The 21844-nt window shown below is 47.4% G+C and overlaps 1 protein-coding gene across 1 annotated transcript in view; it reads right to left on the reverse strand.

Moving 5' to 3' along the window:
* Positions 1–4407: 4407 nt before the first annotated feature.
* Positions 4408–21844, reverse strand: part of Cfap92 (cilia and flagella associated protein 92 (putative)) — a 43285-nt gene continuing 25848 nt past the window's right edge. The window contains exons 9-15 of the mRNA XM_051154582.1: positions 17713–18623; positions 14481–14675; positions 10521–10818; positions 8275–8439; positions 7793–7999; positions 7554–7710; positions 4408–4709 (exon numbers count right to left, since the gene is read on the reverse strand). Coding sequence (XP_051010539.1) covers positions 4477–4709; positions 7554–7710; positions 7793–7999; positions 8275–8439; positions 10521–10818; positions 14481–14675; positions 17713–18623 — 2166 coding nt within the window. The 3' untranslated portion in view covers positions 4408–4476. The remainder of the gene's footprint in view (positions 4710–7553; positions 7711–7792; positions 8000–8274; positions 8440–10520; positions 10819–14480; positions 14676–17712; positions 18624–21844) is intronic.

Consider the following 21844-nt stretch of genomic DNA (forward strand, 5'->3'; position numbering starts at 1 on the left):
CATGGCGGGATGTTGGGCCAAGAACTCCAGGAAGGAACATGGAAGCAGGAACTGAGGCAGAGGCTGTGAAACAAAGCTGCTTTCTGGCCTATTCCTCCTGGCTTGCTGAGTCTGCTTTCTTATACAACCAGTGACCATTTGCCCAGGGGTGACAACACTCCCAGTGGGTGGGGCCCTCCTACATCAATCATTAAGAAAATGCCCCCACAGACTTGCCTGTTTTCTCCACTGAAATTCCCTCTTCCTAGATGACCCTGGTATAGCGCTTTTTTTTTTTTTTTTTTTAGCTCTACTTTATTTGGGGCGTTTAGGCCTCAACCTCCCTTTCAAACTCCCAGCCTTATGAAGGACAGAGAAAGTTAGTGGGGAGAGGGGCTTCCTCAACTTCTCCCTCTGTTTAGGATCGAAGGGTCTTTGGGGCTATACCAATCTCCATCAACAGCAGATGCAGCCAGCAGTCTTCTCCAAGCTGCTGTGCCCCAAGTGTTTCTCTCCCTCTGTCTCCTCCAAACTGCCACACCGTCTGTCTCTGGTCTTTTCAAACTGCTACACACCGCACACCAACACCACACGCCATCTCTTTCTCTCTTTCTCTCTCTCTCTCTCTCTCTCTCTCTCTCTCTCTCTCTGCTCTCATTTATATCCTCAGAGCGCTAGGCCACGCCCCTCTCCTGCTCTACGAGGAAGGACTTACCTGCTGGGAATAGCCACGCCCTGCACAAGCTAATTAACAGCTGTGGACAAACTAAAGCTCAAACTGAAATCGCACACTTGGGATTAGAACAAACACATATTTACATAACACAACCGAGTGTACAACGAAATCAAAACTTCCATTACCCCCTGGCTTGTGTTGACAAAACGTCTAACTAGGACACTAACCCTAACCCCTCATTCTTACCCCTGACCCTGTCCATGACTTGGACCCTAACCTTTAACCCTTATGGGCAGTTTGGTTAGCATTAGGTCAACACGGAGTAGGGAGCTTTTTCTGGGCTTGTCAGTCTGTCTTGCTTGTGGTCTGGCTCATTTACTAGAAGAGGGTAAGAACAGGGATGCAAAAAGGTGAGGGGTAGGGCAGGGATAGGAGCCAGACTCTGCAAGAGCTTGGCTGACACGGCACTTTTGGACGCCATAAGAGGCTTTGAGCATGAAATGACTTGGATGCTCCTATTGGAAGCAGGGACTGGGAACAAGTTGGGCTGACTCAACGGTTGTCATGGAGTTTGCTGCAGTCCGACTTTCCCCTGCCCCCTGAGACAGGATTTCTCTGTGTAGCCTTGGCTATCCTGGACTCTTTTTGTAGACCAGGCTGGCCTCGAACTCTCAGAGATCCACCTGCTTGCAGTCCCACTCTTAAATAGAGAGAGAGCTGAGCTGCACAGCTGGTCTGGACTGACAGACATCCTCATGCTCTTGTTGGTTATGTCCCAAGGCTGTTTCCCCAGTAGGTCAATTTGGGTGTGGTTGGAAGAGATACTAAGTAACTGTTTTCTGCCCTAATAGGGCGGTGCACGAAAGCAGGAAGTGAACATGTATTAACTTGGCCAAACTGTTACGGTGCTGTTCTGTTGCAGACATGAGGGCAAATTGTAGAGGCTTTGCTTGACAAAGTTCCATAGATCTCCAACTGATCACCACTGCCCCTAAATATTATGTATGGTCCAGGTGTAATGTATAAAATCTGCTATTTCTCCTAGAACCTTTTTTTTTTTCTCTTTGTTTCTCAGCTCTAAGGAAAATCATACAGGGAAAAACCTTTTCCCACAGAGAATGTTGAAAGAGGGCATCTGTCCAAAGGCTTGAGACAATGAGAGAGTTTTTTGCTCTGACTGTGAGCACCCAAGCAGAAACTGCATGAAAGAAAGTTAAGACCTTGACATAACTATCTACCTGGTTAGATACTGTTACCTGTAGAAACATTTCCTTAGAATCTGCTTTGAGAGCAACAGAAGGTGGGTTTGAAACATCATGCTTTACAGATATTTTACAATAGAGAACCCCTTGGCAGTTAGCCCAGGCTTGGATAGCACACCTGCTGGTCTGGGACTGGAAGTCAAGTTTTTTCTTTAGAGAACATTTAGCTCAAGCTATGTTGCTATGACAATTTTGTAAACACATTGGCTTTAGCCTGGGGAAATTTATGACTAAACTTTCCTCTGTGTGTATGTGTGTGTGTGTGTGTGTGTGTGTGTGTGTGTGTGTGTGTGTGTGTTGTGTGGTTTTTGATTTCTTTGTTTTGTTGTTGTTGTTTTGGTTTCTCGAGACAGGGTAGCCTTGGCTGTCCTAGACTCACTTTGTAGACCAGGCTGGCCTCAAACAAACAATGATCCACCTGCCTCTGCCTCCCGAGTGCTGGGATTAAAGGTAAACTTTCCTGTGTATTGTTTAAAAGATAACGAGCAGGTTATGCTGACTGTTGTTTGGAAATTAATTGATTTTTGTTGCATGCTTTGTTGTAGGTTATAGAACTTTTTGTATTTCCTTTTTACTCTTTTGATTTTTTTATTGCCCTAGTGATTGTAACGATGAAAAAAAAATCATGATGTAATCTGTAAAAAAAAAAAAAAAAAAAAGAACTTCATTTCAATAAAATACTGGGATTGGCCCAAGGAAGAGAGATAGTAAGTAACAGACATGAGAGAGTAAGCTAGAGTGAGACGGGGAGCAGCAAGAGAGAGCGATAGATGAGAAATGGCAAGAGAGACGGGGAACCGCAAGCAAGAAAATTGGAAAGACAGGCAACAAGAAGCAAGAAGGTAGTTAGTCAGAAAGACCGCAAGCAAGTAAGCGAGCAAGGAGCAAGTAGGACAGACAGACAGCAAGCAAGACAGAGACAAAGACAGATAGAAAAGTTCTCCTGGACTTTAAGACCTTCAGCTTACACCGCATATGCCTGAGTTTCCAAGTATTTCTTTTTCCTCCGTTCCTCAACCTCTCCTCAACAACTAGTTCCTCTAGCTAGCTGTTCAACCAATGGCTGGTTTCCATTAACCAGCCGTTCATCGTCTGCTCAATTCTTCCTACCTCAGAGCCACCTGTCTGTCTTCTCTCCTCTTCACCGCTGGAGCTGGACTTGCGGAGAGGCGCTGCTCCGTTTGGAGGGTAAGTTTGTCCTGCTGGCTTGGCGCACAGCACCCACCACCACCTACCAACCAGCAACCCATCGGGTTGTTTTGAAACCTTGATCACCACTGCCTGGGGCAGCTGCTCTGTAGTACCTGCAATGGCAGCCCTGCATATTGAGAGTTGTATAATCCCCTCCTGGATACATTCAAGATAGAAAAAAGCTCCCTGTTGCTAGATATTTGATCCCATTGTGAACCCCAAGATTGTGAACTGTAAAAGCCTGTTTCTTTTGTTTTTGGTTTTGGAGACAGGGTCTCTCTGTGTAGCCTTGGTTGTCCTGGACTCGCTTTGTAGACCAGGCTGTCCTCGAACTCACAGCAATCCACCTGCCTCTGCCTCCCAAGTGCTGGAACTAAAGGCATGCACCACCATGCATGGCTCAAAACCTGTTTCTTGTTCAGTGTGGCTTAGCCCTAACACATAGTTTTAACACCAGAGATATCTGTTTAATGTAAACAAGTCCTGTGGTGTGGCCCAGCCCTAGCACACACCTTTAATCCAAGAGGCGGAGCAAGAAACCAGCTGACAGGAATTAAGTTGAAAGGAGAGACATTGAGAAAGGGGTACTTAAGACAGTAAAGAGGAGGAGGAGCTTTTGGCTTCTTCCATCTGGTACAGGAGCTGAGTAAGAAAGGCTCTTTCCTCTGGGGTGTGAGCTGAGGGAAAAGGTGAGCTGGGTGCTTCTCTGCCTCTCTGAGCTAGTAGGCTTTCACCCCAGCATCTGGCTCTGAGACTTTATTGGTAAAATAAAATGATTGAGATCTTTCTTTAAAATAACAGCTCTCTGCAATAAAGAGGAGCCAGCTACCTAGGGCTAGATGCAAGGGCCGCTCTAAGGAGCTCTTGTTGCTGAAGGTGGCATTGATCCCCGCTGAGGGCTGGCCGAAGGCATTAGACAAATTCCTAGCTCTTGCTCTTGTTTTGGGAGACCAACTGACACCAGAGTCCCACAACACCAAGGGAAGGGAGTCATTGGTCCCAAGTTGCTGAAGAGCAAAGAGTGACTGAGACAGCAAAGGTGTGATTCTGAGAGGGCCATAGAGAGTAGCAGGGGTCCACTCAGTGCATTGGCTCTGGTTGTTGTAGACAAACAGCTCCTGTTGAAGTAACACCCTCCTCCATCCATGGGGCACGAAAACCATGCTGTCACATGCCAGCTGCTCCGTTCACAATGGGCTCTGGAATCATCGCCATGTGAGCCCCCACATGGTCCCATATTTTAAAAAAAGAAAAAAGGAAAAAAAAAAAAAACCAGGCCAGACACACAGAATAGCTTGCTCTTGGAACCAGCATACATTTCCAACAAATTCATGGGCACGGAGCTAAACCCTGTGACCATACTACACTTTAAGGAAGCCAGCGATTGGGGAAGGAGGCATTCAGGTGGTGTGGTCCTATCGAAGATTCAGGAGAACTGGGACCTGGCTGAGACCGAGTCCTTGGTGCCAGCTGATTGTCATTGAGAGAGAGTGATTCTTGGAATTGCATAGAGAGACTGTTCTGCGAACTAAGTGGCTTCGCTGTGACTTGATTGTGCTGACGCTGTTCAGAAGACTGGATCCTTGCTTTTCGTCTCCCACCTGAGAAAAGACAGGTGGGTGAGTGATGGGCCCCTGAGCCAAGCACACTTACCCATTGCTTGCCCGTATGTTCCTCCCTCTGCCCAAGGTGCAAATGCAGTCACTAGCCCCTACTGTGTAGTTAACTCTTCACGTGTCATCCCAGAGCAGCCAACGGGTACCCACCTCATAAAGAGAGAAATGGCCTCACAGATGTTAAACAACTTGATCCTCGAGACAGAGGAAGCTTGGTCAGGGTATTGCATACCTTTTTAACCAGCTGTTCTGACCTCGGCAACCATGCCCAGTGTTCAGAAGGCTCTTACAGAGCTGTCAGTGGTCATCCTTTCTAAGCTCGGCTCTGCTGGTTCTGTTGGACAGTGTGTTCTACACAGAAGACTACTTCCAGAAGCTCTTCACTGTGTGCTAGCTGGACACGTGTAATGGAGATTGGTTCTCACAGGGATGTTTCCGATCTGGCCCCAGAGAGCAGTTGTGCTCACCACAGCAGGGCGAAAGAGCCCAAGTTCATTTCTATAGATGGAAGGCCCCTCTGTAGATGGAAGCCTACAGGCTCTGCTGATGTCTGTCCAGGGGAGGTCACTAAGAGATAAGACTGGCCTTTTACTTGCTCCATGAGCCCCTCAACTCCAGCTAACGTGAACATCCTGTTTTCTGCAGAAGCTGCAGGTCTTGCCCCTGGGGAACATTTGTGACCACTTCTCTATGTGGCATATTCTTCCTCTCCATCGCTCCTGGCCATACCTTGTAACATATGCCCAGGGTCTGCTTGACCTAGTGGCCTGCATTGCTCAGCCCTATTGCCAGGAACACTGGAGAGGGCACCAGGCCCCACTGAGAAGAGAGACACACACAATGTAGTGCCACTGTGGAATCCAGAGAAGATACAACATGGTCTGCAGGGCTCTGACACAGCACAAATGGATTCTCCCTTCAGGACCCAATTCCTGATCAGGGTTTCCCCCTCTTCTTTAATTAGATCTTGGAGGCAGCTTCCCGGGATAAACATCGTGGGGCTGTTGAGGATGCCCTCTTTCAGCCCATGTGTATGCTCACAGAGCAGAAAGGTCACCGTGTTTCCCTCCTTGCAGAGAAGTGTCCTACGTGATGGTCTTTTACACGCACACATATGTCTGTGTCTAGATCCAGACAGAACATTCTGAGGAAGGAGGGTGACCCTGTAGCCTGTTCCAGGCCATAGCAGCATCAGTTAGCCTCTTCCCAACACCGAGAACTCAGCCAGGCATGCGGTTCACGTCTGTAATCCCAACACTTGGGAGACAGAGGCCTGAGGCTCAGGTGTACAAAGCCAGCCTCAGCTATATAGCAAGTTCAAGGTCAGACCAGACTATGTGAGACCATGACTAAAAATAGGAAAGTAAACTGGAGAGCTTGGAGCCATTTGTAATAGAAGTTTTGGCTTCTTTGTAAACTCAGTTATGTTTTGGAAATGTGTTTTTGTTTTAATCCCATATGTGGGATTTTACTTTGGGCTTTAGTATGCCCACAGCTGATAATTGCCTCTTTCAGGACATGGTCTTTGCTAGCTGGTAACAGCCTGCCTCATGGGACATGGAGAGGGGCGTGGTCTAGGAGGCTAAGGGAAATAAATAGGAGATCCCAGAGAAAGAAGGTGTGGTGTGTGGCGTGTAGCCAGAAACACATAGTGTGGTGGTTTGAATAGACAGAGAGAAACATTTCAAGGCAGAGGCTCAGAGGAGACTGCTTGCTGTGTTTGCTGTTGCTGGAGGTTGGCATTGCCCCCAAAAGAACCCATCGACCCTAAGCAGCCCGGAGAAGTAGAGCGGTCTACTTCTCTCTCTCTAACGTTCTTTCTCATACCCAGGATTAAGGGCTTTCTCCTTCCTTAAGAAGCCAAAGCCAGCTTTGGCCTGAGGCTGCAATTATGGAGATTACATATTCTGAACAGAGCATAGACTTGCTGCTGAATGCTCTGTGAGGTTAGAAGGTATCAGAGTGGAAACTTTAGGCTCATGCCATCATTTCTAAGGCTCATAAGGAATTGAGACGTGCACAGCCATTTCTGCTAGACCACACAATCAGAAATAGCTATGAAGCTGTGTCCATATTACTCATAGAAATTAAAGACAAAATGTACTCACAACATATGTCAGGACCACTTAACAACAAAAGAATATAAAATATCAAAATGTGTGCCTATCGTCTTCACATTCTAGTCCTGTTACTCTTCTAAGCCAGCTTGAGAAATGCCCTTAGAACCCCTCTTGTGATAGCTTCTAGGCCTCTTTTTATCACTAGGTGAAGCGAGGTCCTAGAGCCAAGCGGTGGTACTCTGTCCATGGCCCTAAGGCTCACAGCAGGAGCTCTTCTGGCAGTGCCTCTCAGTCACAGGGAAATGGCACCAGCTTGAACTGCGGTCATGTATGCTACTTATTCCCGCATAAGGCTGTTGACGCTTGTTTTTAAACCTTATTTTATTTGGGATACTGACACCTCTACCTCCCTTCCACCAACCCCCTTAACCCTGGGTACGAGAAGAAGGTTAGTAAAAAGAGGGGGCGCAGACCCCTTCACTTCTCCCGGCTGTTTAGGGTCAGTTGGGTTCTTTCGAGGCAATACCAATCTCCATCAACAGCAAACGCAGCAAACGGTCTCCATCCGCCAGCACCCCACACTCAAACCTAGAGCCCAGGTATCCTGAGTTCCAGATTTACGCCAGACCCGTGCTGAGTCCTGGCTTCCTACGCCAGAAAATACGACTATGAGTACCGAACCAGAAGATGGCGCTAAAGATGCCAAGTGGGCCAGAGCTCTGCCTGCCAGCAGTACCAGGAGGCTCGGCTCAGGGAGGTACTATCTTACCAGCTGCAGGCTTCGGAGCTGGAAGAGGAGGCAACTCAAAGTAAAGCGGCGGCTTCTTGTACAGCTCGAAGTCCAGACGGCGCTGGCTCCAGCTCCACCTTTCCCGGTCCAACACGGGCTTCAGCACATTAGTAAACAGAGCGTTTTCTTGCCACTCCTAAAGAAGGGGAGCAAGTAAGCAAGGTGGAAAGACATCCCCAAGGACCCTCCCACTTGAGGCCCGGCTCCTCCCTGAAGACCTCATTTTTCTCTCTGATGGGTGGCAGTATAAGATCCCGCTGGTGGCTTCCAATGGCACTCTGAAGACCCCACACTTGGAACCCACCGACTGTGAGCCAGGCCTCGTGGGATTTCTTCTGAGCTTTCTTCTCCTCTTCCTTCGGGTCCTGGGGATCCACCATCGCTGAGAGGTAATTCTGGGAATATGTGAATCTCTTCCATGGCTCCTAGAAGTGAAGAGACAAACTTCTACTCAGAGCAGCGTTATGTCGAGCTCGATAGCCATCAAGCTTCCAAGCAGGTATCAGAAACATCTGGGGACATAAGTGCCACAGGAGCTTGACACTATAATGCGCTCAAATTAAGTAAAATGTTTAAGGCAGCCCTGTGAGGGTCACGCACGTCATTGTCTCCTTTGACAGAGCAATTCATTGTCTACGTGTAATGGGTGCTAAAAGCCAAAGCCAAGAATTTCCTGTTAGCCAGCTGCCTTGTCTCTCACCTTGCCCATCTCTTTAAACATCTCCTTCTTCGCAAGCTCGGCAGAATTCAGGGTCTGGATACTGTAGTTGTGGACAGCTTTGTTCTCAGGAATGGCGATTCGAACTGTCTTCACCAATGGCTTCGGAGACTTCTTGGTGAACTGGTAGGCTTCTGTAATGTTTTTCTGAAGAGAGAGATGGCAGCTGTTACCCATACCAGGCCCTTCTGTGTGGACAGTAGATGTTCTCTGGCACAGAAACACTGTACAGAAACTGATCGAAACCCTTGAATACCAATGGGCGTCACCATCACACAGACATGACAAAAGGCCATCTGGTCCAACATGCCCACTGTCCATTAGGAAACTTCCCAATGACACTGACTACATCACACACCAAGCTACTATTCCTCCATCCACCTAGTAGTAAAGATGAAAACTGACAGTTCCGATGGTCAGAAGTGACGGGCACTTTCATGGGATGGGCAGGAGACACTGTGTCCCAAGGCTGCAGGGACAAACATCATTAACCGTACTGACTCTCAGTGTTGTGTTACAGGACATACAGTGTAGTGGAACTGTTGGTGTCTTTAAAAACTCAGCTATATGCCAGGTGGGGCTGGTGCACACCTTTAATCCCAGCACTCACGAGGTAGAGGCAAGACAAGCTCTGTGAATTCAAGGCCAGCCTGGTCTACAAAGCAAGTCCAGGACAGCCATGGCTACATAGAGAAACTCTGTCTTGAAAAACCAAACCAAGCCAAATAAACAAACAAAAACAAACCCAAAACAAACAAACAAAACCCCTCAGTTATGTTATGTAAACATGTTGTTGTTTTAATCCCAGGTATGGGAGGGATATGGTGCTGCTTCAAACTAAAATGCTATCTAAACATGGGCAAAATAATCAAGAAATGTATGGAGAGATATTAAGCTTCATCAGGAAACAGTACAACTTAAAACCTCTATGGAAAGGTTGGGCGTAATGGCGCACACCTTTAACCCAGCACTTGGGAGGCAGAGGCAGGCGGATCCCTGTGAGTTCGAGGCCAGCCTGGTTTACAAAGCGAGTCCAGGACAGCCAGGGCTACACTGAGAAACCCTGTCTCGGAAAACCAAAAAGAACAAAAACCAAAACAAACAAACAAAAACCTCTGTGGAAAACTGTTAAACATCAGAAATTAAACATCTCAAAGTCTGACTTGTAGCACATAACATGGCTGTGCAATATGGGATTTCCCACACAAGACAAGGCTGTGTTTATTGACTTAGTCCTTTGGAAAGTAACGCATAATCTAAACAATGGAGCCGAGCATTCAGCAATTCTAGCTCTATGTGTAGATCCTAAAACAAAACAAAACAAACAAAACCACACACACACAATTTTATCAGGAAATGTATTGGCATATCGTTAGAAGTCCTTCAAATTGCAAAGAATAAGAAACAATACAAGGGGCTGGAGAGATGGCTCAGAGGTTAAGAGCAGTGTCTGCTCTTCCAGAGGCCCTGAGTTCAAATCCCAGCAACCACATGGTGCCTCATAACCGTCTATAATGAGATCCAATGCCCTCTTCTGGTGTGCAGCCATACATACAGGCAGAACACTGTATATGTAATAATTAAATAAATCTTAAAAATAAAAAAAATCTTTAAAAAAAAAAAAAAGAAAGAAACAGTACAAATGGCTACCAATAGGCAGATAACAGTGCCAGCACAGAAGAAAGGGAGACAGTGAGGTCGAGGGTGGGGAAGGCTTCACGAAGAGAGAGAGATCCGGAGCAGACAGACTCAAGTCACACTTGAGATGTTTGCATTTCCAAGATGTTGGGGCTGGCTTGGGGTTAAGGCACGAACCTTGGTCATCCAGGCCACACACCTCCCATCACCTCACTAGCTTCTCCGTCTTCTATTTTCTCCTCTTCGTGGTTTCTCTTCCGGTCCCATGTACTTCTATGCTGCTTAGACAGCTTATGATACTCATGGCCCTTAGCAGCTTAAGCGAGATCTTATACCCATAACAGTTCTTCTAAAATTAAACACTGAGACTGTGCCCTATGCCTAAGCTCACTCCCCCTCACATTTAAGGACAGCCAAGATAAGTGGGACTAGAAACAAATGCTTTGGCATCATCCAGCCCTGCCTCCCAAACTGTTGGGCCTGTCCAGCCCAGCATCCTAAACCTGAGGAGCAAGCATCTCTTTTACTGGGTACCAGAAACCCCAGTGGATTCTGGGAGCCCCAGCATGGAGGGAAGAGAGAACACCCACCTGGATAACGCTATCCCTATGGATTTGGTTCTTCAGCAGCATGTTGCTCCGCCACTGCAGATACTTCTCCTGGTGGGTCTGGATCTCAAGTGGGAGGGTAGAAACCCGATGTTGGAATTTCTCATCTTTGGGAGCAAGCTGGGGTGATGCAGCCAACAGCTTCTTATCTGTGAGTTCTTCCTGAGAAATGGGCATCCCAAACTCCAGGCTCAGGTCTTTAACCATAGAGGCGGAAGGCAGCAGATCTCTCATAATGACCTCCTTGAGCCTGGTGCTGCTGTGGCAGATGTCGTGGATCCTGTAAATGAAGAGCAGCCAGCTTCTCAGCCTCGCCTGCGTAACCATCTCACGTCACAGCAGACATGCGGTGCCGGGTCGGGGCTAGTTCAGTTGTCTGGGCAGGACTCCTGACTTATGCCTCATCCTCCTCTCCTCTAAGCCTGCTAAAGTTAGGGGCTGACCACAATCTGCAACTGAGTGTCTTTTTTTTTTTTTTCTTTCCTGTGACTCTGGCTTTATCCATGGTCTTCGTCAGCCCCACACCCCACTAGGGAGCCACCCCAGCATGTTAGTTAGCCCTCAGCAGGGACATCTCAGGGTCTTCCTGCACCAGAAAGGATGATGCGATCACAGCTCACTCCTGTACAGAGCTCGAGGCCTGAGTGGTAGTCCTACCTCCCGAGCCCCAGGACTTCTTGTTGGTAGTAGTGGATAACACCCAGATGGGCCTGAAGAGGACCCAGGATCTGCACTGACGCTGTCTGGGAACCTCTGTGTGGTACTCGCTGACCTCCCCCCACTGTCTGAAGCGAGATCTGTTACTAAGTCAGTGGACTCTCTTTTACTTGGCCTTTCTGAACCTCTGCTCTCTCTCAACTCTCTGAAACAAAGAAAAGACACAGTCACTGTGGCTGTAGCACTAGATTAGTCACTTCTCTCGTTGCTATTAGCAAATACCTAACAAGAAGCAACTGAAAAGCAGAGGGTTTGGTTTGCAGGGGGATACATCCCTCGTGGCCGGGAAGGCGTGGCTAGCAGGAGCATAAGGTAGCTGGTCACGCTGCATCCAAGGGGCAGGAAGCAGAAAGAAATGAACTGTGGTACAAATTTTCTCTCTTGTTATTCAGTCCACGGCCCCAGCCCATGGGGTGGTGCCATGCACGCTCAGGGCAAATCTTCCCTGCTCAGTTAAATATTTCTGGAGATGCCCTCACAAGCACACTGAAAGATGTTCCCCTGAGGGCTCTCAATACCGTTACACTGACAATCAAAATTAGCTGTCACAAGTCCAAGCCCTGTAAACCCGACTGCTAAAAGCATCATTTAGAAATTATAACAATCCACCCCTTGATCCTAAAGTCTTATTTTTATCTCACCATCCAAAATACATTTAGTTCAACTCTAAAAGTCTCCATAGTGGTTTAACAGTTTTAGAATTGCTTAAAAGTCCAAATTCCAAAGCCTTTTCTGAGACTTGAGGCAATCTCAGCTGTGAGCTCCTTAAAAACAAACAAGTTCGAGGCCAACCTGGTCTACAAAGCGAGTCCAGGACAGGCAAGGCTACACAGAGAAACCCTGTCTCAAAAAAACCAACCAACCAAACAAACAAAAAACAAGTTACATGACTCAAATATATAACGACACAGAATAATATTGACATTCCAAAAGGATGGCACCACACCAAAGCCAGCCCAAATCTAACAGAAAAACAAAAACAAAAACAAACAAACACCATCAAATTCTGAAGCTCGAGCATCTGAAACTTGTAACAGATTCATCCGGGCGTCAAAGCCTCCGGCCGCACCCGAGCACCTTAGAGTGCCTGGGCAGACCCCACCTGTAACTTTCTTAGCCAATATTCTGTGGCCTTGACATCTCCAATATCCCAAGATCTCCACTGAAACCTAGACTTTACCTTTCCAGTCTCATGCAGCAGCCTTTCGGGATCTCTTTGCAGCAACTCCAAACCTGCCACATACTGTCTGGCCTTCAAGAATCTCAGCATAAGCCTCCTTGTCTCCCTTACTCTTGTGTCTTTAATGCCTGCAAATCCAGGACCACATGGACCGTGCTGCCAAGTTCTCCTGCCAGCTCAAGACATAGCCTGCGCCACTTGGACCACAATTGCACCGGCCCCTGTTTGTTGACTCTGGTGGGCAAAGCTACCCCAACGTCCTTCAGTGGCATTCTCAGATTAGGATCCTGCCCTTCAAATGACTTTGCATTTCCAAAAGATGAACCTTCCCCAGGTTGGGTCTGGCTTTTGGGTACTTTTCCTGTTGAAAACAGGGTTTCCCTGTTAACAGAGCTCATCTTCAACATTTACAGCTATCTTCCCAGCCACTCTGCCTGCCGTTTAAAAGTAGTTCCTTTCCCAAACCAAATAGCGCATTTTCATCTTTCTGCCCAACTTACTGCTCTTCCTGGATGTGTGACCCACACGTCCATCCATATCACAGCAATAGCCTCGCTTCTCAGTACCTGACTTTTTCCCATTGCTGTGATCAACTCCTGACAAGAATTAATTTAAGGGAGGGAGAGTGGGTTTGGCTTACACTTCAAGGGGATAGGGTCCACCATGGCAAGGAGACTGGCCATGTCATGTCCACAGTCAGGAAGCAGAGAATAAAAAATGCTGGTACTCAACCCACTTTCTCCTCTCTATTCAGTCCCAGACCGCAACTATGAGGTGGTCCAGGCCACATTCACGATGTGTTTTCCTTGATCAGGTAACCTATCTGGATACCTTAGGAGACAAACCCAGAAGTGTTTCCATGGTGATTCTAGGTCTCATTAGAGATGGTTGTGAGACACTATGTGGTTGCTGGGAATTGAGCTCAGTACCTCTGGAAGAGCAGCCAGTGCTTTTAACCTCTGAGCCATCTCTCCAGCTCCGTGGTGATTCTAAATTTCATCAAGTTGATAATTAAGATCAGCAATCACATGGCAAATGCCTTTAATCCCAGTACTTAGAAAGCAGGGACAAGAGGATCTCTGTGAGTTCTAAGCCAGCCTGGTCTACATAGTAAGTTTTAGGATAGTGAGGGCTACAGAGAATCCCTGTCTCAAAAGAAATAATTAAATAAAATAAAAATAAAAATAAATTAATTAATCATCACAAGCACCTAATACAAAAAGTATTTTCTGATCAGTGGTTCCCTCCAAATATAGATTTCCCCAACTCTATTGCATCATCTGCCAAAATAGACAGCCTAGCTTCGCCTCTAACGCCCAAATGCGTGAGAAGCAAGTGAAAGCCTTCTCTGCCCTGAGCTCTTGTTCCATCATGTCTCTTCCTCCTGAACTTGTACTTCCTTAACTTTTTACTGCCCCTTCTGCTTCCCTAGCTCCGTAGCACTAACTGAGCTCAGAGATTCTTAAAAGGAAGAAGGTAGGACTCACAGCCTACCCCCTGCCTAGGAGAAGCTGTAGGGTAAATGGCCTGGCCTACTGCCTGTACAGCACCACTCCCCCACCCTGCCGCCAAGGCCAAGGCCAGTCTGCAGAGGGATGGCGAGGCCCTTGGGATCCCAGGAACAAGGCAAGGCTGATAGGCAGGCCATAGCAAAGGGGACACTTACTGCAAGAGCTGGCTCTTTAGCCACAGGCCTTCTCTGCGATAGAGGGGGGAGTGCGGGATGGGCTCAGGGTAGAAGTAAAGGAAAGCTCTGGGTCAAAGGAAAGTCTGTGGCTGATACAGCACCTTGCAGGCTTCAGTTCTCACTAGAAATTATGCTTTGACTGCTGCTTTCCTCTTCGGGTCCTTCTAGAACATTCCCCCAGGGGAGCAGACTAAGCAGAGTTGCTCAGTCAGATGTCTAGTCCTCTTTCAGCTAACACGTTTTGATACATTTCAGGAGAAGCTGCATCAGACTCTCCTGGAACATGCAGGACATTCTTGTCTGCTGACCCTGTTGCCCACACGGCCTCCAGATAGTGGGATGTCCCATCCACACTCACCTGGTCAGTGCCTGGAAGGCCATGCGTGGCACAGCCCCGCGGATATAGAGCGCTGGGTACCGTAGGAGCATGGACACAGGCCTGAACAGATGTACACGGTACAGGATGGTCTCCAGGTCGGCATACAGGCGGTTGCGGAAAAGCATCCTAGAGTCATACAGTGCCTTCCAGGCGTCACGACTGGAGTTAGCCACCCTAGAGGCAAGGACGACTCGTCAAGCCCATGGGTCCTGGGAATACTTGGTAGCTTTGCTCTCTCTAGCAGGGGGCTTATTTTAGTCTTGTTTGTTTAAAAAGCAATGAATAAAATGAAATGGTACTAAATGCACTTGGTAGACCCAACCTACGATCCTGAAAGCAGAGCGGTGGCTGTCTCCCTCCCTGTTCCTTTGTCCCTCCTGACCTGGGATTAGCCTTGGCACTCTAGCAGTAGCAACCTGAGAGGGTGCCTAGCTACAGCCCACCTATGACGCGTTGGGTGCTGCTCTCATACCGTGAAACCTGGTGGGACCTGTGCCCACTTCCTGTTCCCTTAGCAACCTCTCCTTGATCGCTGTAGTTCCTCCTTTGTGCAGTAAGCATTCAGGTCATTTGCCAAGCTTCCACTCCAATGTTTGTATTGTCGTCAAATTGTTCAGAAAACTGTCCTTTACGGTCTCTCTTGGCAGCTCAGGATGGCTTCACAGTGATTCCGTGTTACAGCCCCCTCCTGAGTGCTGGACCACAGGCCATGCGCACACCATGCTCAACAAGGGTTTTTTGTTGTTTTTGTTTTGTTTTTTAATGCAGCCAAGATTGCCAACTTTGTTCCATACATTGCAAATATTTTCTGTCTGTTGCTTGTATTTTCACATTTTTATGGTGTTAGCCAAGTGTGGTGGTGCACACCTTTAATCCCAGCACTCAGGGAGGCAGAGATAGGTGGATTGCTGTGAGTTCAAGGCCACCCTAGTCTACAAAGCAAGTTGAGGACAGACAAGGCTACACAGGGAAACCCTGTCTCAAAAAAAAAAAAAAAAAAAAAAAAAAAAAAAAAAAAAAAAACGGTGTTTTGTTGAACAAAAAGTATTCCTTTTAATGTAGCCCCAAAATGGGTCATTCCCTCTCTTAACTCTTTGCATCTCATTGGAGAAATTTTCCTCTAGTCTGATTTCATGAGCACATTTTCTTAATTGTTAGCTAGAATTTTGATATTTTTGCTTCTCAAAAATAGATTTAAAAAAATATATTAGCCTAGTGGTTCACATCTGCAACCCCAGAACTCAGGAAGCTGAGACAGGGGAATTGATGCAGATGTAAAGACAGCCTAAGCTGCTAAATTCTAGAACAATTGCAAAGTGAAACTTTCTCTCTCTCTTCTCTCTCTCTCTCTCTCTCTCTCTCTCTCTCTCTCTCTCTCTCTCTCTCTCTCTCTCAAAAAAAAAAATAGATTTTTTTTTTTTTTAAATCCCAGCACTCAGGAGGCAGAGGCAGGTGGATCCTGCAAGCTCGAGGTCATCCTGGTCTACAATGTGAGTCTAGGACAGCCAAGGCTACCCAGAGAAACCATGTCTCAAAAAACAAAAACAAACAAAAAGATCAGACCATTGTAGTCTAACTAGTTGTGCTTTATCAATCAATAAAGCATTGGAGTTATAGGGCTGGAGAGATGGCTCAGCTGTTAAGAGCACTGGCTGCTCTTCCAGAGGTCCTGAGTTCAATTCCCAGCAGCCACATGGTAGCTCATAACCATCTATAATGTGATCTGATGCCCTCTTCTGGCCTGCAGGTGTACATGCAGGCAGAGCACTGTATACATAATAAATAAATAAATCTTTAAAGAAGAAAAGGAGGAGGAGGGAAGGGAGGAGGGAAGGGAGGAGGGGGAGGAGGAAGTTGTTCTTTAGTCGGCCTGCAGCTGATTTTCATGAAGTGTGTGAACGAGCACACTGGGAAGCCCTGCGTACATCAGGAATGGCGAGACGCTCCCTCCAACTGACAGATGCCCAAGTCTGGACATCACATGTAATAGAGAAAGATGAAATGCCTTCTGCCAGTGAACAACAAGACGAGGCTGTCCACACTCACCGTCCACAGAAAACAGCTGCAAACCCTGCCCAGCTCACCCAGAAACAAAAGCATGCAGACTGAAAGAGGAGAGGTCACCTCTCTTTACATGGTGGCCTGTGTAGAAAACACCAAAGAATTTACCAAAATAAAGGAAAGCAACTCGTTCACTCAACAAGTTGGTCTATGGCCTTATGAAAAATCAGCTATGCTTCTGCAAACCATCAAAGAATACTTGGCACCTGAAATTTAATTGTATTTTCAAAATAATAAAAGTATAGAATGGAACAAATTAGCGATTGCTGGAAATTCAGGACAGTTAAGGAGGGTGGGCTTGGTTACTCTGGCAGCAGGAGGAAAATCTTTGAGGTGACATAAATAATTCTGAATCTTAATTACAGTCGCTGCATAATTCATATGTGACAGTCTTCACACACAGCATGCCCACGTGGCACTGTCAGAAGCGTGGGTTATATGTCACATCAGAAGGGAGCTTGTAAGCGGTAACAGGGACCTCTCGGTCATATTTTTTGAGTGTCTTGTTAGTGTGTAATTATCTCAAAACCAACGTTTAAAAGCTACATAGAGGCTGTAGAGATGGCTCCGCGGTTCAGAGCACTTACTGATCTTGCAGAGGACCAGGGTTTGGTTCCCAGTGCCCACATGACGACTCACAGCCACCTGGAAACTTCTGGCCTCTTGCTCTTAGCACATGAGGTCTGGGCCCCTGAAATGTGCCCTCCTACTAAAAGAGGAGCTTACCCCTTAAGCAGGTTAGACCTAACGCGCACATGGAGCCCTCTCTTGGTACCATGTTCTAAGTCAACCCTAAACTTGTTTCAATTAGAAATGCTTATGCATGGTGATGATGATGATGATGATGATGAAGGTGGTGGTGATGCTGAGGGTGCATGGAGGTCAGATGATAACTTTGCAGAGTCAACTCTTTCCATTCACTATTATGTGAGTTCTGTGGATTTAATCTGGGAAACCATGGCAACACGGAAAGCACCTATAGCTACAGCACTATCTCACTCGCCCAGCCCTAAATTTCCCCTTCCTGCTAAGACAGCCAGGTCTGTCTGCTGTCGGCGTCTAGTGGACACGTGAAGCCGGCCCTGGCTTTGAGAGGCCTGCTCCATTTGGCCCTGTATCCAGAGTGCCGAGGCTGGCAGGGTCTACCTACCGGCTCTGGTAACTCTCCCACAGCCGCCTCAAGCCGTGGTCCGCCAAGCCTTCCAGAATGATAAGGTGGATCTTTCCATCCAGGAGATGGAACCCGGTGAGCACATCCAGGTCCTGCTGTTCTTGCATCTTCACGCGCACTCTGAAGGCCGACAGGACCTGCTGGATGTTCTCAATGGGATGAGCGTCCAGATCCAGGGCTTTGGCGTTGATCTCGGTGATGTCCTGCAGCAGGCTCTGTAGGAGGGGCGGCTTCTTGGTGTGGAACACAAAAATGATGCGACCGAACTGGGTAGTCGTGAGGTCGAGCTCGAGCTCGGGCACTGCACACCAAGTACTCAGGGGCACTGCGATGTCCACTCGGAGCTTGAGCAGGGAGTTGGCCTCTAGGTAGTTAGCTATGGGCATCGGGATGTGCTGGAGGACATCCGCGGGGGCCCAGAAGCCCACAGTCTTCCTGTTCCTGATATCCTGGCTCTGGTTGGCAGACTTTGGCTCACAGTTGTGGATGGGGACAATCAGGTTCAAGTACTTATAGCCAAGGAGGAGGTCAGCAAAACTGACCCGGGCAACCCCGTAAGGGTCCCATATCTTGTTCTGGGACTCAAAGGGGTTATTCTCTGTGTCTTTGGGAGAGATGAAAGGCTGGATGTTGAAGCATGAATCCACGGGGTCCTCTCCAAACAAGGTAGGCTTCCGGGAATGCTCCTCCAACTTCCGGTCCCTGTCATGGACTTCAACCACCATGGGGGGCCCCTCCAGGTACTCTCTCAGGTCACCGGGGTGCATGGCCCCAAGGAAAATGACATTGACATCCTGGAAAAACACATGAGTCCCATGGGGCTCTCTCTTGGTCTCGTGAACTGGGGTCCTGTGGAACTGGTATCTACAGTACACAGGGCTGCACAGCCTCTACGAGAGAACAGGGACAGCAGGTCACACTCTGCCTGTGTGCACAGCATAGCACACTCACTGCCCAAAGCCCCAAAGCCTGAGTTTCCCCTTTCATCAGACATGCCAAGGAAGCCCCCGCTGTGAGGTCAGCAGAAGCCCACAGGCTGTATACATGGACAGGACATGGGCATCACAAGATGCAGGCTTAAGGACTGGTGATCTCCACCCCCTCCCTCCCCAAACAGCAAGTGCCATGAAGACACAGGCCGAATGCTTCTGTAGACACCTGTTTCTAATTCCGGTCCTAATGCTAAGGACAGACAGGGTAAAGAAAAGCAGATTTTAGCAAGGGTGATCCTACTGGGGTGTGACTAAATGGTAGAACAGGCTGCTGTGGTCAAGCAGACTTAGGAGTGGCTTTGGTAATGCTGAGGTTCCCGCTCCCCTTACTCCCTGACCCCCAATTCCCCCACCACCCCTCTGCCACCTCCCACCCCCATAGCCTCCCACCTCCTGTGCAAAGATGTCCAGTTTCTGGCCTGGGAGAACACGAACAAAGCAAAGGCTAAAGCTTAAGAAAAGTGCGAAGAGATGCCTGGATCCTACCTTTCACTCCTTTGGGTTTTGCTTCCGCTATGCTGAGAGTCAAAGCCAGGACATTCTGTGTGCTAGAGCGCCCACAAAAAGGAGAGCAAATCAAGCCAGAGAAAGCCCACAAGGATAAAGAAAGTAGGAGAGGCATCAGAGGAAAAGGTGGAGAGCTGAGCAGGCAAGGAGCTGTGTTCAGAAAGCTGCAGAGCAAGCGTGCAGAGGCAAAGGGCATGCGAAGCCTGTGCCTTCTCCAGAACTCCAGCTCAGCGCTAGGTACTTGGAAGACCTAGAAGACCTCACAGAAAGAAACCAGAGGCCCCATCCAGATCCAGCCAATGGACAGCACGCTCTCCACAGTTGTGTGGAGAGCGGGGACTGACTCTGACATGAACTCTAGTGCCCCCTATTTGACCAGGTCCCCTTGGTGGGGAGGCCTGGTGGCACTCTGAGGAAAGGAAAGCAGGCTATCTGGATGAGACCTGATAGGCTGTGATCATATGGTGGAGGAGAGGTCCCCTTCTGTCACAGACCTAGGGGAGGGGAATAGGGTGAAAGAGAGAGGGGGGTGGGGAACGGGAAGATGCGAGTGAGGGGATAACAACTGTTATGTAATCTGAATAAATTACTTAAATAAATAAAGAAAACAATTTTTAAAATAAAATAAAAAATAAAAAAAGAAAGAAAGAAAGAAGCCAGAGGAGGATGGCTGAAGACAGGAGCATTAGTAAGGGCTGAGTAGGGCCTTCCTGTCTGAGATCTGGTGCTCTGACAGGTGACTGCTCTTTCCTGCATGACTCTGCAGCTGGAGTCTGGAAGTCTAGGACATGGGCCACTCCCACCTCGTCCCCACAAACTCTCTATGCTGTATCTAGACTTCTTCTTCCTCAGGCCAAAAAAAAAAGGGGGGGGGGGTTGTTCTTAGAAAAGGATTTATAGAAGTGAGTTAGCAGTAAAGCCTCTGCTATGAAAAGCCCCCAAATGGCCATGTGCGTGAAGTGGATGGAAAGTTCCAGTTGATGGCTTTTCCCTTAGTTTTGAGTCAGCACCTTACTGTGTACTCCAGGCTGGCCCAGAACGCGTGATCTTCCTGTGTCCGTCTTGAAAGTAGTAGTATGACAGGCCTGTGCCGCCAAGCCACTCTCCATCAACTTCTTTCATTTTAATTATGTGTGTGCATGTGTGTCCAAGTGATGCCCATGGAGGTGTGCAGAAGGCTAGGAACCAAATTCAACACATATACAAATACACACACACATACACAAGCACAAATACACACACACATAACAAGAACACAGACACACAAATACACACACATACACAAACACACACATACATATACACAAGCACACAAAAATATACACACATACACAAACCCAAATATATACACACATAAACAAGAACAGACACACAATTACACACGCAGACACAAAGACAAATCTACATGCACATAAATAAGAACACAGAGACAAATGCACACACAAATATACACAAAAAGACATATATACATACACACACATAAACACAGACACACAAATACACACATGCATATACAAACACATACACAAATATATACACACATAAACAAACATACACAAATATATATACACATACAAATATAAACACATACACAAATACACACACTGATAATTGCTTATCTACTAAGCCATTTCTCCAGCCCCACCTCTGACAACTAACTTTTTAAAAAACCATTTTTAAGAGGCTGGCAAGATGGCTCAGCAGGTAAATCCCTCACCACACAAGCCTAGGACCTGAGTCCAATCCCCAGCAGACACATAAAGGTGGAAGGAAAGAACCAACTACAGGAAGCTGTTCTCTGACTTCCACTTATGCACTGTAGCGTGTGCATAGCCTCCCACTGCAATCACACACTAATAATAAATAAGAAAAGTATATGTTTTTATTAGGAAAAAACAAAGGTGGAATACTTGAAAAACTTGCCTGAGACCCTGGCATGGGTTCAGTCCTTAGCATGGGAAGGAGGGAGAGAAGAAAGAGGGGAGGGAGGGAGAAGGAACAAAGGGAGGGGGAAGGACAGGGGACAGGGTAGCCTGGTGGTGTCTAGTAGGTACCTGATGGATGGAACGGATGAAACATGCGTGGCAATAGCCTTGAGCTAGAAGTTGACATGAGGAGGGACCCAGGACCCTGGGTTTCAGAGGACACAAAAGGGAGGCAGAGTAGGTGACACAAAGGTGGGAAGCTGGAAGCTGGGCACCTGCAGTCAGCCTTGGGTCAAAGATTTGACATCATCATCTGAGCCTTCACACACCTGCGGTCTAACTCACTGTCCACGTGTACAGCCATGGCAACCAGGAACTACGGACCTATTTTAGGATAATTATGATTGCAAGTGATCACAGGTCCCCTGCGGGAATTAGAAACTCTCTCTGAAGGAATTACTTTAAGACCTCAAAGAAGTTCCCCCGCCCCCAGGAACACCAGATCATAGTAAGCACCACATATGCCGACGGCATCAGAATAGACAAACAAATGTGCCATGAAGTATAACAATGATCAGACAGAAACATAAGCATGTTTGATAATTTAAGTAAATAGAACAGTATCATTAAAATCTATTATCATTCTGCTTACTGACAAGGAATAATTTTAATGCGGGTTTTAAAACT

The sequence above is a fragment of the Acomys russatus genome, chromosome 13, assembly GCF_903995435.1.
Source record: "Acomys russatus chromosome 13, mAcoRus1.1, whole genome shotgun sequence".
In the NCBI taxonomy this organism is placed as follows: Eukaryota; Metazoa; Chordata; class Mammalia; order Rodentia; family Muridae; genus Acomys; species Acomys russatus.